At 52.3% G+C, this 17,014-nt stretch overlaps 1 protein-coding gene across 1 annotated transcript in view; it reads left to right on the forward strand.

The window, feature by feature from the left end:
* RPTOR (regulatory associated protein of MTOR complex 1) overlaps nucleotides 1-17,014 on the forward strand; it is a 238,846-nt gene that overhangs the window by 120,610 nt on the left and 101,222 nt on the right. The window contains exon 4 of the mRNA XM_004709106.2: nucleotides 6,799-6,957. Coding sequence (XP_004709163.2) covers nucleotides 6,799-6,957 — 159 coding nt within the window. The remainder of the gene's footprint in view (nucleotides 1-6,798; nucleotides 6,958-17,014) is intronic.

A 17,014-nucleotide genomic window follows, 5' to 3' on the forward strand; every position in this document is an offset into this window, starting at 1 on the left:
GTATGTATGTCAGTCAGCCTCGGGCGGCTCTCTGTCCTTTGACACTGGCCTTGGGACCTAGATCATTCTTTGGAAGGGGGTGCCCTGTGCTCCACAGGACAGGCAGCATCTCTGGCCCCCACCCCTCTATGTGCCCCAACACACCAGCTCCGGAAGAAGCAAGTGTGGCTTTCTTAGCTGTCTCTGAGGCTTCCTGGGGAGGGGGTGGGGGCAGGCAGGCAGCCAGAGTTCCACACAGCAGGCTTTTCCCAAAGAGAAGGGGCCCCTCTTCTCTCCCGTGGGGTGCTCCAGTGGCCAAACACCGTGGCCCTGGGAAGGAGCCAAAGCAGCCTCAGAGCGTCTTCTCACGGCCAGCTCGCCCCCTCTCCCTGGTCTTCGCGGGACCCAAGACACGAGGCTCTCTCTGCTGCCACCAGCCGCTCCAGGCGTCCTTTGCCCGTGCTCATGTTGCCTGTGCAGCATGCCGCGGTTCTTGCCCCATCGCCCCAGTGCATCCTCCCCAGGGACATGGCCTCTCCACATGCAAGGTGGCTCTGTGCCTTGAGCCCAGGAGCTGGGACTTAAAGCGCCCCGTGCTGTGGCAGCACTGAGTGCTGGTCAAGCTGAGCCCAGGGCCCCTGCAGTGGCTGTTTCCCTCAGGGAGGACTAGGGGGTGGAGGGTGGGGGGGGCGTGGAAGACCAGGATGCGGTCTTGGCTGATTAGCATGAGGCACTTCCAGGAGCTGTTTGGGGCCGAGAGGCAGTTTGGGAAGCGGAAATGAAGCTCCTGGGAATTGTGCCGCACACCCCTCCACCCATATGCACTTGATCCTGCGGGCTGCAGGCAGGGTTTTGGGGCCTGCTTTGTCACGGATGTGCCGGCTCCAATAGCTCCAAGTCCCTGCAGAGGAGCCACCTGCGCGCCCTGGCATTCTCGTTCAGAGAGAGCCTGCGCACGGCAGGGTGACATTTAATTTACTGTTTCTCATTTTTAAGCGCTTACAAATATTAATTAGTTCCCACCAAACCCCAGGAGGCATATTATGGACATCAAGGCCCTCTCGCCCATCCAGCAAGGTGTCCTCTCTCCGCGGTGGGTGGGCAGGCACGTGAGCCTGACTCACTGTCTCTGCAGCCACGCACGGATACGGCGCCATCAGCAGCACGAAGGTTGGCAGGAACCGGTCCCCTCCTCTTGGCTGGTGGCCCCAAGTGTTCTGTGGGACCTCTGGGAGAGGGCAATCTGCCAGGGGTGGGGGACAGGTTTTCTTTTTTAAAAAATCACTTTATTGGGGGCTCTTAAAACTCTTACCACAATCCATCCATCCATCCATTGTGTCAAGCACATTAGTACATTTGTTGCCATCATAATTTTCAAAACATTTTCTTTCCATCTGAGCTTTTGGTAACAGCTTCTCATCCTCCCCAACCCTCCCTCCCTCCCTCATGAACCCTTGTTAATTTATAAATTATTATTTTTTCATATCTTACACTGACCGATATCTCCCTTCACCCACTTTTCTGTTGTATATTCCCTGGGAGGAGGTTATAGATAGATCATTGTGATCGGTCTCCCCTTTCTCCCCCCACCTTCCCCTTGCCCTTCTGGTATCGCTACACTTATTGTTGGTTCCGAGGGGTTTATCTGTCCTGGATTCCCTGTGTTTCCACCTCTTATCTGTTCCCTGTGTACATGCTCTGGTCTAGTCAGATTTGTAAGGTAGAATTGGGGTCATGATAGTTGGGGGTTGGGGGGGGCGGGCAGAGGGAAGAAGCATTCAAGAACTAGAGGAAAGTTGTATGTTTCATCTGTGCTATATAGCACCCTGACTGGCTCCTCCCTGCAACCCTTCTGTAAGGAGATGTCCAATTGCCAACAGATGGGCTTTGGGTCTCTACTCCGCACTCCCCCCTCCTTCACAGTGATAGGATTTTTTGTTCTGGGTCTTTGATGACTGATACCTGATCTCATCGACACCTTATGATCACACAGGCTGTTGTGCTTCTTCCATATGGACTTTGTTGCTTCTCAGCTTGATGGCCGCTTGTTTATCTTCAAGCCTTTAAGACCCCAGACACTATATCTTCTGATGCCAGGCACCATCCGCTTTCTTCTCCACATTTGCTCATACCCTCGCTTTTGTCTTCAGTGATCGTGGGGGACAGGTAGGAGTAGTGATATCACAGTCCTGGGAGTGGGGTGGGGTGTGAGTCACTCCGTCCCCAGAGGAGCAGCTGCCCCTCTGTCAGCAGTAAACGGACCGTCGTCGGTGACTCGGGAACCCACAGCATCAGCCCCAGGTTGCAAGTTTGTGATGTGACTTGGCAGGTATTTTGAGGTGCCTTTGCGGGAGATGGGTCCCCATGGCATCGTGGGTTACACATTAAGCCGCCCAAGGTCTGTCCACAGGGAGAAGATGAGGCTCTCTGTTCCCGTAAAGATCGAAGGCCTCAGAAACCCACGGGGCGGTTCTAGCCTGTCCTTTAGGGTCACTGTCAGTCGGAAGTGACTGGATGGCAGTCAGTTTGGTTTTGCGTTTTGGCTGTGGTGGCGCAGTGTGAGTGCCAGGCTGAACCACAAGGTCAGCAGTTCAAACCCAGCAGCCAGCCACTGTGTGGGGAAGGATGAGGAGCCATTCTGATCCTGTGAGGAGTTCCAGTCTCAGAAATGCACAGGGGCAGTTCTGCTGGCTTAGCGGGTGGCTACAGGTCAATAGACTCATAGCAGTGGGATGGGTGTGTGTATGAGCGGGGCCGCTTTCTTTCCTCACTGCTCTGACGTGGGTTTCTATGGTTCTGACGAGCTGGCCTGGTGCGCTGCGCACTCCCTCTCTTGGGTCTCTCGTTCTCTGCCCCACTCTGTGGCACACTTTAGCCATGCCCTTGTGTTAAAATGTGGAGGTCCTGACATTTATTTGCAGGAGGGCCCAGCATCCTGAGTGGGGTCTGGCTGCTGAGCGAGGCCGGTGCCACAGCACTGATTCGGAGGCCTGGGCGGCTTGCTCCTGAGGGCTGGCTCCTTAGCATATGTGTGGTCTTCTAGCTGGACAGACTGGGCATGGGTGGGGGTGCTCCTGCCACCTGCAGGGTACCCTCAGGGTAAGATCCGGCACAGACCTGCACTCTCCAGTGCCCCCGGGAAGCCCTCTGTCCGGGCCTCCTCCCCACAGTACGCCTGTGGCCCTGCAGTGCTTGTTGTGCTGAGGGCAGGGCATCGCACGTCATGCTTCCTGTGGGCTAACCCAGCTGGAACCAGGCTGTGTGACTATGCTGTCTCCGAGCCCTCCCTGCCAGCCAGCCAGCCCCTCAGCGACCGGGCATTTAGAGTCACTTCCGTACTCATGTCATAATTCCCCTTAATAAAAGCTGGTTGCCGTCAGCAGACAGCTCCTGGGAGCAGGGCCCCGGCCTTGTCAGGCTGGGAAAGAGGATGACAGCCATGATGGGTGCTGAGAAAGAAGTCCTGCAATGTGGGGTGGCCCGTTCAAATATGCTGGCCATCTGAAAGAAAGACGAGGCCGTGTGCTCCCCTATAGACTGATGCTCTTGGAACCCCAGGGCCAGGCTCGTGAGGAGCTGCCTTTGGTTGGGGTTTCCTGGGCAGCACTTTGACTTTGGCTGAATTTGCTTCATTTAAAAAACAGAATGGGCGCTGCAGATAGGCATCTCTTAAAAACTCAGACGATGCTCCCTGCCCTGAGTCAATCCCCTGAGGGCCCCCGACCCACCCCCAATCCAATGCCCACGCTGCTGTTGCTGCATGTGTCGGTTTTCGGTGTCTGTGGGCCCAGCCCATCGTCTCATTGCTTGCCCACAGCCGTCCGCGTGGCAGGGCATCTGTTCTCCCACCTCGGCTTCTCATGAGCTCTGTGTCCTAGTACCCTCCTGCTTGGCCCCCACACTCCCAGCTCCCTGGGCAAATGGAGGGACTTTCTGATAGGGCCACCTTGATACAATGACACCCCCACCCCTACCCTGTGATCCAAGCAGTGCATTTGGTCTGCCTCCCCGACATTCTGTGGGAGGCCCCAGAACCCCCCTGCTTCTGTGAGGGGTGGGGTGCTGGAGAGGAGAGCTGAGTGCCTGGTGGGGCCTGGGACCTTGGGATGATCTTTGTCCTGGCACGAGGTTCTTCCCCGGGACCGCTAGTCTGAGGCCACAGCTGTCTGTTAGGTGTATCTCTTGGGGAACCACCTCGTTGGGGCTCTGACTTGGCCCTCCCTCCCAGGACGCCTGGTACCATGCTCCACCGGTCATGTGAGTGTATCCTGGTCTGGTTTTTGTACAGGTGTCAGGAGCCCTGCTGGCACCCCAGCTCTAAAGGAGAAAGACGGGGCAGTCTGCGCTCAGAAAGCTTCCCAGCCTCACAAACCCTAAGAGGCAGTCCCTCTGGAGCCGGGTGCAGCGGGTTTCTACGTCTGTAGGTATTTAATCGTATCCGTGCGGCTTTATGAATGGGGTTTCATTAACATAGGGCTGCGAGAGAAAGACGTGGCTGTGTGCCCCATCACGCCGAGTTACAGCCCTGGAAACCCACAAGGGCGGGTCTGTGCTGCCCTATAGGATCGCTAGGACTCAACCGACTTGGTGGCAGTGAGTTTGGATTTTGGTTTATCATAGGGGGAACCCTGGTGCTATAATAGGTTCATTATTAGGCTGCTAACCACAAAGTTAGAGGCCCTGGTGCTACTGTGGCTATGCATTGGGCTGCTAACCGAAAGATCAGCAGTTTGAAACCGCCAGGTTCTCCTCGGGAGAAAGAGTAGGCGTTCTACTCCCGTAATGACCGGTCTCCGAAACTCAGTAGGACAGTGCTCCCTGTCCTGCCGGGTCACTATGAGCCGTCATCCTCTTGATGTCAGTGAGGTGTTTGAGAAACTGCAAGGCTGGCAGTTCACACCCTCTAGCTGCCGCTCTTCCGAGAAAGATGAGACTACCTGCTCTTGAAACACGGCCGGCCTCAGAAACCCTGGCAAGCGGTCCCAGCTGCCCTACGGGGTCATTGGGACAGAACCAACACAGCTTCCCTTAGCGCCGCGTCATCCAGCCCTCTGGGGTGGTGTACTCACACACCACACACACACACCCCGCGTACATACATATACGGGATTGATTCTTTTGTGTGTTAACTTTAGGTCTGCAAGTTCAGTCAAACATTGGATTGCTTGGGGTGGCTTTATCATTGACTCCCGGGACCAGTACTGCGAATCTGTTTCTAGGAAGTTTCTGAGACAGCAGAACGTTAGAGACTGATAGCCACCCTGGGGTGGTTTGGGTCTGGGGCGGGGCCGGGGTTTTCGGGGTGCTGGCGGTGCCCTGGGCCCTGATTGCTTACCTATTTTGAGTCACATTTTCCCAAAGGATTTTACCGTCTCAGGTTTTTGGTTTTTTTATTAAGCTGAGCATTTTGTGATTTGGGTGAAAGCGTACAGAGCAAATTAGTTTCCACTCAACAATGTGTGCACATTTTGTTTGATGATATTGTCACAGTAGTCCCCTCGATGTAGCAATGTTTCCATTTGCCCTTGTGTACTCTGAACTTGGTGGACAGACCCTGCCTGGTGGTCTCCTGTGCTTGATGCTCTGAGGAGCATGCTCTGCACACGGCTTACTGTTCCCTGTCCAGTGGTCTCCAGAGTGGGTTCAATCCTGGGGTTTAAGGGCTCCTAATAGTCTTGGGGGTTCTTCTAAAGTCTTTTTCTTTTATGTTTTTGAGTTTTGCTCTATTACACCCCTCTACACACACACACACACACACACACGTCCTTTTATTCTGTTCCTGACCAGAGCAGTCAGTGGCAGCAGCCTGGCACCCTCGCGTTCTTCTGGTCTCAGGCTGCTGGAGGCTGTGGTCTGGGTGGCTCGCAAGGCTGGGGACTCGTTGCTTCTTCCCGGGACCTGTGCTCTTCTTCACCTTTCCTTGTTCTGCGCAAGAAGAGACCTGGGCTGTATCTCAGGGGCTTTAAGCTGCTAAGATCTATTGCTGCTCAGCAAAGTAGAATGTCGGACTTCCCTTTACGACCACAATGTGCCCCTTGACCTACAGGCTCCTGCAGATACTGACCCCTAGCCATAAGCGCAGAGGCTCCGGCCCTCAGGACTGTGATTAAGGCAGCCTTTGCCCGTCCCGAGTGCAGACACACAGTGTTACTATGCAGCGGCTGTACTTGTGTACCGGACTGTTGTCGCTGCCTTGTTGCCGGCAGTCCCTTGCAGTTGTCTCTTCCTCCTGTCCCGTGGGAAGCACAGCGACCTTTTGTGTAACAGGGTGAAAGGGAACGCCGCCAGTCCTGGCCGCCTCCTGATGTTGGCTGGGGTCGAGGTTGTTGTTCAAGTTCTGGTGTCGGTCCGTCTCTCGAGGCTCTGCCTCCTCCCCACTCAACCTGCGCTGGGCCGGCCACAGCGCCTCTCTCCGGGGATGGCGCTTTCTGAAGGCCTGCCCACAGTGAGGACTGACAGACATCTCACCCTCCTTGCTGCGGAGGGTCGTGCTGGCTGTTTCTTCTGAGATCCTGTGCTGCCTTGGAACTTTCAGTATACGTGTGCCGAATGAATACGTAAATGAACTTTCACAAGCACTCCCAAAAGTCATTATTAATCCAGTTTTTTTTTTTTAAAAACACAGCTTCCTGAGGTAAAACTCACGTAACATAAAATTAACCATGATAAAGTGAACAGTGGTATTTCATACATTCATTAGCCCCCCAGTGGAGAACTTGGGGGTCCTTGTCCAGGGTCTCCAGCTGTTAATTACAAACTCAGGGTGCAGCGTGGATTCCATACAGCATTGTAAGCGTCTTTGTGTCTTCTCCCCCTCAGGCCCGGTACAAGCAGAGCCTGGACCCGACTGTGGACGAAGTCAAGAAGCTGTGTACGTCGCTGCGCCGTAATGCCAAGGAGGAACGGGTTCTCTTCCACTACAACGGCCATGGGGTGCCCCGGCCCACAGTGAACGGAGAGATCTGGGTCTTCAACAAGGTGGGCATGGCAGGAGGGGGCCTCTCTCCTTATGCTGACAAGTCTGTACGGGGCAGCGGCGCAGGTCTGCCGTTGCACATCTGCTGTTCCACATCTGCTGTTCCGTCCCTGCCCGCGACCACCCATGGGCTCAGGTTGGACGCAGTGAGGTGGGGGAGGGGGTTCTGGAATCACTTCCCCGGCAGAGATGACAGGGAAACCCCCTCAGGCCCAGGGGCTCATCTCTGTTGCTGAGCATGTCGGTGGAAGCGCTGTCCAGCCAGGGATGCAGTCTGACCTGTGACTTCTTTCCCTCTGTGAGGACGTAAGGCCTCAAGAAAGCCTGGTTTGGGGCTGGAGCAATCATAAGATTTTTCTGTTTTGCCAGAATCTTCCATTGAGAATCACTGCTTTACCTGAAATGTATTCAGTGTTCTGGAGGTCGACGCCAATTGGCTCTTTGGTGCGCACCGACCCCCACGTCAGCTGAGCCCAGCCCTCTTCTGGGGCTGGGACTGCGGGACTCGCAGGGTCCTGAGCAGGAGGGTGCAGAGGAGAGTGCCCTCAGGTGACACCTGTCTTGCTCTTCTGGGGTGCGAGGGGCAGGCTTCGCCCCAGTCCACCCTGCAGGGCCAGGCACCATCCTCATCACTCGCTGTGTCCTGTTTAAAAATTCTTGCTTTACCCCACGGTCATAAAAATATTCTGCTGTTTGTTCTACAATTTTGTATTTTTGTCCATGGCATTTTGGCCTTTAATCTACATGGGACTGTAAGTTGGCAGCCCAAATTTATTTTCTTTAGATCCCACCCCTTTCTGGCTGTCTCATGCCAGCTTTCCACGATCCCGAGGGTCGGAGTTTCTGTGCCCTGTGCCCGTCTGCCTCCCCCTGACGCAGGGCACTGTTCCGATGCTGGCGGTTCATCCCCTTCACGTTGCTCTTCTCCAGTGGTGCCTCAGCCGGGCTTGGCCCTTTGATAATACTGAGCCCGGTCCACGAGCCCTCTCACTTTGAGAAACTGGGGTGATAGGAGCCTGCTTTTAGAGAACCACGCCTGTGAGCTTTCCGCTGGCTCAGCGCTGCCCCTTGCTCAGGAAGGCTGGGCATCCCTTGCTAGAGTGATTCTGAGGTGCTTTGCAATCTTGATGCTGTCAGGAATGTTTTGTTTGGGGGTTTTTTGGGTGGGGGGGGCACTCTTCTAATTTTCTACTAGGTGAAGGCCATTGTTTTTTTTGTTTTTTTAACATTTTATTAGGGGCTCATACAACTGTTATCCCAATCCATACACACATCAATTGTGTAAAGCGCATTTGTACATCGTTTCTCAAAACATTTTCTCTCCATTTAAACCCCCGACATTAGGTCCTCATTTTTCCCCTCCCTCCCCGCTCCCCCCTCCCACATGAGCCCTTGATAGTTTATAAATGGGTATTTTGTCATATCTTGCCCTGTCCGACTTCTCCCTTCATCCACTTTTCGGTTGTCTGTCCCCCAGGGAGGAGGCCACACACAGTTCCATGCAATTGTTTCCCTCTTTCCTACTCACTCTCCCTCCACCCTCCCTGTTTTGCCACTCACACCACTGGTCCTATAGGGCTCATCCGTCCTGGATTCCCTGTATTTTCAGTTCCTATCTGTACCAGTGTACCTCCTCTGGTCTAGCCAGTCTTGCATGATAGAATTCGAGTCATGGTAGTGGGAGCGGGGAGGAAAACTTTAGGAACTAGAGGAAGGTTGTATTTCTCATCATTGTTACATCGCACCCTGACTGGCTCATCTCCTCCCCGAGACCCCTCTGCAAGGGGATCTCCAGTGGCCTACTAATGGGCTTTGGATCTCCACTCCACACTCCCCCCATCATTCACTATGGTAAGATTTTTTGTTCTGATGATGCCTTACACCTGATCCCTTGGCCATTGATTTTTGTGTACAGTTTTCTTACTGTGTCGCTTATCAATTCTCATACTTTACCTACATACTGGGGTTTCTGAGTAGACTGTCGGGTCTTCTGCCTCCCTGGGCTGGCTCACACCCCAGTGCGTGGAGTCCTGATTGAGCACAGCCTGGCCTGGCCTCCGGTTGATTAAATTCCCAGCTCACTGTGCCCGCAGAGCTGCTGGGCTTGTGGAGAAAACGAGCACGTCTCTACCCCAGCAGCCCACCCCTGCTCTGCCGGTGCAGGTTCTCCAGGGTCAGGGGGTGGGGGAATGGGAAGGGCGTCTGTGGTTTTTCTGTTATGAGACATGCCTTTGATGCCTGAGAGAACCCCGTGTGTCACTATAAACCCTCGGTCTCACTTATTGTCTCATTCCATGTGCCAAGGTTTTGCGGAATCTTGCACATCTGTACCCGTGGCTGAGCTGCTCCTGGAATTTTCCTGTGCCGAGGCTGGCTCTGGGTGCCCCGGGTTTTCACCACAGCCATTGTCTCTGACGACACACACGGTGGGTGTGGTCCTTCTCTGCAGAGACGCTGGCGCCGCTCTGGGGGTTTGTGCTCTGGGCGCTGGTTCAGCTACAAGCTGTCTGCATGGAGATCCTATTTTTGGAGAGAACTTCAGACTCTCAATTTCGTCTCTGTCGTGGATGAAGGGTCGTTCTGGTGTCCCATTGGCCTGGGGCCAGCCTTGTTAGCTTACTTCCCGGGGAAATGTACCCATTCCAACTACGTCTCCAAAGTCATTGGCCTAACGTGCGTCTTAGTGTGCGGTGATCACTGAGCTGCAGCTCAGGTGCCTGTGTGTGATGGTCCTTAGTTCTTTCTTGGCTCGGTTTGTCTCCTCCTTCCTGACACGGTTTCTGTGCATTTTCTCGGCCTTCCATAGACGCGACGTTGGACTCTGTAGCTCCAACAGGAAGGACAGCAAGAGCAGGACGAGTAGCCCCCTCCTCCCCTCCCGTTTGCTTCATCTCCCTGTGGCCACACAGCCTGTCCCTGACCACCATCCTGACCTTTCCTGAACGACTGTACACTTACTCTGCCCTGTCATTTCATGGAGAGCTCACGTGAGGACAGTTTTCCCAGCTGGCTCCCACATTTGCTTTAGTAAAAGCATTCTGTGTTGGTTTTGCCTTGGGTCTGGCTCCAGTCAAGTTTCACACCTGGCATGTTTGTCCTGCGTTCCCAGCACCTCAGGTGGGTCTGCCCACCGCCCCCTCCCCTTGCTCTGCTCTCAGGTGCCCTACCCTGGTGCAGTGTTTGTTTCTTCGAGGGGAGACGGGCAGCAGGACAGCAAGATCCATCTCTGTGGTCTCCACAGGGAGGCCCCTTAAACACAACTCAGAGAAGCTGGAAGCGAAAGGCAGGGAAGACGCGGGCCCCAGACGCTAACCAGGAGGCAGCCCAGGCACTGCGTTACTGGGCAGACTTCATGTCAGGGAGTGTTGCCTGGGAGGGAAAGGAGTCGGGCATCTGATCCGTGCGTCGACCACCCTAAATGTGTATGTGTCTGATCCCAGAGGAGAAAATCCACCAGGCTGGAGGAGCCCTGGGGATGCAGTATGTAAGCACTGACAGGCCAACCTGAAGTCGATGGTTCGAATCCACCAGTGACTCCACAAGAGAAAGACCTGGAGATGTACTTTCTTGGAGACGAGAGCCCTCCGGGGCAGCTCTCCTCTGTGAGGCGTGGGGTCACCCTGTGTTGAGATCTGTGCAGTGGCCATTAACAATAATAGCAGGTCCCTCATAGAAGTAGTAGCGGGGGTGGGGGGTTGGGGGAGAGAAGTAGTAGCCGGGCCCCTCAAGACACAGCCTAACCCTGCCGGATACAGCCGCCTTAGTGACGCAGCCCTCGCCTGCCTCATGAGCACCGCCGAGGTCAGGACTGACAAGATCAACTAGAATACATGTTGGCAGCATTGACCTAGCTAAGGGGACAGATAAACAAAGCCCCAATTCTTGTTGCCTCCAACTGTCTGTAACTGTCAATCAGTCATTGGTAGATTACAACTGATGGGTAAAATAGCCCAAAACTCTCAGAAAGAGATACAGAGAACCCTCAAGCACATGGCGTCGTTTACTAGTAAAAAAGAAGAACGAGTGCTCATCGAAAGGCCTGAGCAGTACGCTCAGTCACCCATCTCCACCGTCCTGTCTCCCCAGACTAGTCGTGGGGTGCATGCGGTGAGCTCCCCGAGGGAGCTCGTGCAGGCCCTAGAGATGCCGCAGTAGAAGTTGAAGGATTGGGATCATAGGGGGAACAGCCTCTGGTCATGACTTCTTCAATCATGGGATTGAAAACCAAATAGCACATGGGTCCAAAAAGCGAATCACAAAGGAAAGTTAAAAATAATTGCAGCCGGATGATAGGGAAAATATAACTCATCCACATCCGTGGGCCGCGTTCTTGGAGGAAGACGACTGATCCATCACTGTCGGCCCGGACTCTGTGTCCTGCGTCACCGTCTGATGGGAAGCCGCTGGCTGGCTGGCTTCCCAAGGTGCAATCACCAGCGTTTACAGCACACGACTAGTCGCTGCAGGGGAACCTCCATGGCTGTGGCCCCGTGGGGGGCTTTAGAGGTGGCCCAGTGCCTCTTCAGCTATTTAACTATTTTCATCTTCCTCCCTTGGGTCCCTTTGGCTTCTCAAATGACCTGAAATCTCTGTTAACAATAACGATATGGATGTCACTTCCTCTTGCTAAGGAACTAATTAAGTGCCTTTCTATGCATGGGGAAACATATTATGGGCTATAGCTAACAGTATTTATGTGAATATATAAAGCTTGAAATTCTCATATAAAAAGAACAGGAGTTTGCGGTCAAAACCTAATTTTGAACCTTTAAGAAATGACAAACAAACTCAAAGTAAGTAAAGAAAAGAAATATTTAAGAATAGAAATCAATAACACGATGTAACAACGATGAGAAATACAACTTTCCTCTAGTTCCTAAATGTTTCCTCCCTGCTCCCACTATCATGACTCGAGTTTGACCTTGCAAGTCTGGCTGGACCAGAGGAGGTACACTGGTACAGATAGGAACTGAAAATACAGGGAATCAGGGAGGATGAGCCCTACAGGACCAGTGGTGTGAGTGGTGAAACAGGGAGGGTAAAGGGAGAGTGGGTAGGAAAGAGAGAACCGATTACAAGGAACTATATGTGACCTCCTCCCTGGGGGACAGACAACCGAAAAGTGGGTGGAGGGAGACGTCGGACAGGGCAAGATATGACAAAATACCCATTTATAAACTATCAAGGGCTCATGCGGGAGGGGGGAGCGGGGAGGGAGGGGAAAAATGAGGACCTAATGTCGGGGGTTTAAATGGAGAGAAAATGTTTTGAGAATGATGTACAAATGCGCTTTACACAATTGATGTGTGTATGATTGTGATAACAGATGTATGAGCCCCTAATAAAATGTTAAAAAAAAAAAAGAAAAATCAATAACACATGGAAGAGGCAATTGAGAAAACTAGCAAGTTAAAATCTCATTGTTTGAAAAGATCAGTGAAATTGACAAATCTCTAGCTCGATAGGTCATGGAAAAGAGAGAGACGACACAGTTTATTAAGAACAGGAAGTTCATCCAGACTAAAAAGAAAACCCACAGATTGGGGGGGGGGGGAACTTGGCAATGATATATCCGATAAAGGGCCCATTTCAAAAACGTAAAGAAAACTGCAAATATTCCAATCAACAAATGGACCAGACATGCATAGACAATGTAGTAAAGATGGCACTGGTGGCCAACAGTCCTGGGAAGAAACGTTTGCGTTCATTAGCCACTGGAGGAATGCGAATTAAAAGCACCTCACACTGGCATGCTTGGCAAAGTTATTAAAAAGGAAGGAAAGAAAGAAAATTATACGTTCTGGATAGGATGTGGAGAGATAGGAGCCACCCATCCATTGCTGGTGGGATTGCAAAACTGCACAGCCACTATGGAAATCGGCATGGCGCTTCCTTAAACGAATGCATGTACAAGACCTTATGATCCTGCCATCTCTCCACTGGCGCGGACCCTGATGAAAGAAAGGGCACACAGGAAAAGACATACGCATGCCCACCTGTGTTTATTGCAGCAATTTCTATAATAGCAAAAGGGTGGAAACAAGAAACCGAAGGATGGATAAACAAAGTGGTAAATTCACACAATATTGTTGTGGTTGTTGTGTGCCTTTCTGTTCACGTAAGGAATTACAGTCCCGGAAACCCACGGGGCAGTTCTGCCCTGTCCTGTGGGGTCACTATGGCTAGCCCTGATGGCAGTTGGAGAATGGGATATTGTGCGTGTTAAAACAGTGATGAGCCTGTCGGAGACCTGGCGACACGGGCAAGACTGGAGGACATCATGCTCAGCAACGTTACTTTGTGACACCGTTATTATAAAGGACAGAAGTCCTTTAAATGGTTTTCACACCGAAGTGTAAGATTTTCAAGACTACCAAGAGCCTCTGGGTAGAGGGCTAGAGAATAAAAGGAAAGGGTGGTGAGGGGGAGAGGGAGTAGGAACATTAAGAACAAAAAGGCCCGTCTGCTGGGCTCTGCAGCGTGATCGTCACTGTTGTGTAAGATGCCCTGTGCTGCCTCCGACTAGAATGCCCTTCTCTGCGTGTCATAGTCCACAACCAAAGGGGAACCAGAAACGAAACATGTAAAAATGAACAAGATTAAAGGGGCGGAGAAGAGCTCGGCATCCAGCCCTGCAGCCTCGTCCCCTCAGGTCTAGCTCCGGTCTGAGAGGCGGGAAGGCAGAGGAGGAGGAGAGCAGTAGGTCTCAGTTCTTTGGTGACGGAGAAGTGAACAAACAATAGAGAACCCTAGGGATGTACAGTGAACCCTCGTTGATCGCGGTTCATCGGTTCTAGGCCCTACCGTGATAAATGAAATTCCGCGAAGTAGGATTCCTTATTTGTAGATCAAATATTTTCGTAGTTAGAGCATAGAGGACATGAAAAAACACCCTTTAGTCACCATTACACTCGTATTACCCAATTTATTAAACGAAAAAGGGAAAATACAGTAAAACATTTTGGACGTTACAATTATCATTTATTATTTATTATATTATTAATGGCATCTAGTTTACAGTATTACATATTTCACATACAGTATTATTATACATAGTTCTTACAAATTCTGTAATCAATAGCCTATGAAATGACTTAAGGGATGTACTCTACAGGTGGGTCGCCGTCTTTTCCCTCTGAAGGAGCGGGTGTAGGCAGTGGGTGCTGTTACGCAAAAACCGCGATAGAGTGAAGCCGCGGAAGTCGAAGCGCGAAGTGGCGAGGGTTCATTGTACTGTAGAGATTAAAAAGATAAAGGAACACTAAAATTCTTTTTTTGTTTGTTGTAAAAGGTTTTATTGTTCATCCATGCTCTGGTGAGACATCCACACACCATGGCACATCAGGTCACTGTAGCATCTTTATTCTCTCAGACCCGTCTTTCTTTCTGCTGCGCCAGTGTCGGCCTCGGCAGCCCCCGGACCTCCCTCGCTCTGTCCTTGCCTTCCCCGCGCTGTTCTCTGGGGTCTTTTTCTTCTCACACAGCCCGTCGTTTGCGAATCCATGTTGAGGTGCATTTCTCCTTGCAGAATCCGGGGAGCCGGCAGTCATGCCTCCACCAAAATGCGTTCCAGATCCAAACGCAGACATGACGCCGGGTGTGGTCTTGTACACGGGGGTGAGTGTTTCTCGAATTTCTGTCTTGGGCACTGTGATGTCCCCAAGGTGAAGGACATCAGGGACCATTTGTTTTCACTGAAGTCATCGTTGGTTGGTCATGAACTTCCTGGTCCGGACGGTCACTGTGTCATCCGTGATGGCAGAGGACCTCAAGCAGCCAGAGACCTTATGAATTCTTTATGCCATTCAATTTTTAATAACTTAAACGGACAACTGTCTTTAAAAGATACAGCTTACCAAAACCGACCCAAAATGGAACGGAAACTCTACACAGCCTTACATTAAGCAAAGAAATAGAATTCATGGGGGGAAACCTTCTCACAAAGAAAACGCCAGCATGTCAGGTCCTGTGTGTCTGTCTTCTCCATTGTGCATAAGCGCCCTTTCTCCGGTCAGCTCAGGGGCTTGGCTACAATTGATTGATCTGTGAGTGAGTGGGTGGCTGTTTGCACTTGTTTGCGTGTTTAAAGCAGCGGGTCCTGATGACTGTGTGTAACCCCCCACTCTCCTTCCTCACCCGTAAAGCCTCCTGCAGCCTGTTTTCTGCACCATGCTCCCTCCCTGTCCTGGGGGTGCTGGTTCTGCCTCCCCAGGAAGCCAGGAGTCTGTGACAGTAAGGCTCCCGGCTGCTTTTATGAACTGCTTTGTCATCGCTGCCTGAGGCAGGCCATCTTGGAATAATGCACTAGGTGGTTTCACAGGGTCACCTTTGTCCTTTCAGTCCCCCTCCGCCCCCACCATTACGTTATTCTGTTAGCCCTCTCACCTTCTCTTACGAGTACACACACACACACACACACACACACACACACACACACACATCTCCCTTTCCTTGTTACAGTGCAAATCACCAGAGACCAACTAGGGTGTCTCTTGAGGTCCACTGGGCAGCAGCTCGCCCACCACCACCATCACACAGAGCCTGGCAGCTGCAGACAGCTGTGCCGAGTAGTTCAACTTGTGTTACCATAATGCGCCCGTTATAACAGAGGGTTGCTGTAGGTGTTGTCGTGCAGGGAAAGTAAGCTTTAAAGGTGTGGGCACATCAGACTGTGAGCTTTCCACTCTCCTCTCGGTGTAGTCGCAGTTGGTTCTGTGTCTGGGTTCTGGTTTCCTCTTAGCTGCAGTAGGAGACCAGTGTCCAGGAGTCCAGGTTTCAGGTCCTTCAAGCTGGCAGCTTGGTGCACAGCTGGGGGCATTCACTGAGCAGGACGTGTATGCTCTCCCCCACCCCCGGCGAGCTTGTTTTCCTTACTCAACACAGTCTGTCACAGCCAGACGCAGTCCCCGTCACTTGTGTGTGCACAAAGCGGTGGTGGCTATCCAGCTGGCATGGTTTCCAGGGATGCTTTAAGGCCCTGTGAGTAGCCCAGCACCGTCCTGTGAAGTCTTTCCTCTTCCGGACAGCTCCCTCTCTGGTTGTTTGGCTCTCTGGACCGCCTGTCATCTGTAGCAAGTAGCTCGTCAGCCCTTTCACCCTCGGAGACTTTGGGAGGCCTTTCTCTTGGTAGTTGCTTGTAATCCGAGTGTGCCCGTCAGGAAGGGCAGACGTGGCGCCTGCCCTGTGGGACACCGATAGAAAGCCACAGCTGCTCGGTGGGGAGTTTTTGTTGTTGGTCTAAGTGCAGAGAGCCGGTGGTTACCGGTGGGGTGGCACACTGCTGCAGGGGAGGAGGGGCCCGGGAGGGTGTCGGATGGGCGAAGCATCGCCGTGTTTGTAAGAAACCACGAGTTATGGGGGCAGAGTCGGGCACAGAGGAGAAAGAAGGCCCGAGCAGGCATCCCAGGGCCTGGGGCAGCACTGTCCGGCTGCAGAGCTATTCATGTAGCAGTTACATGGTCTCTCTCCCCAATTAAAAACAAGCCCAAAGCCTTCACCCCAGAGTGGATTCTGACTCATAGCGACCCTCTAGGATGGGGTAGAACTGCTCCCTAGGGTCCCCAAGGCTGCAATCTGTACAGGAGCAGACTGCTCCGGCTTTCTCCCCCTAGAGTGGCTGATGAGTTCAAACTGCTGACCTTTCAGTCAAGTGCTCACCTGCTGTGTAGTGCACTCTCAGGGCTCCGTCTTTGAGTCAGCTGTGGGCCTCCTCCCTAGCCCATGCACAGGTCACTGTGGCTTCTGCAGAAAGGCTCTTGCGGGTGCTATGTGATGGCATTCACAGTAACATTGTTAGAAAAGTGTGTTCGTAGTTCCTTTGTTTTAAGTCATTTTGTTGGGGGCTCATACAACTCTTATCACAATCCACACATACATCAATTGTATAAAGCACATTTGTACATTCGTTAACCTCGTCATTCTCAAAACATTTGCTCTCCACATAAGCCCCTGGTATCAGCTCCTCATTTTCCGCCTCCCTCCCCGCTCCCCTTCCCTCATGAACCCTTGATAATTTATAAATTATTATTTTGTCATATCTAACACTGTCCGATGTCTCCC

Source organism: Echinops telfairi, unplaced genomic scaffold (genome assembly GCF_000313985.2).
Source record: "Echinops telfairi isolate 266 unplaced genomic scaffold, ASM31398v2 ScPeMD7_7458;HRSCAF=8496, whole genome shotgun sequence".
Taxonomy (NCBI): domain Eukaryota; kingdom Metazoa; phylum Chordata; class Mammalia; order Afrosoricida; family Tenrecidae; genus Echinops; species Echinops telfairi.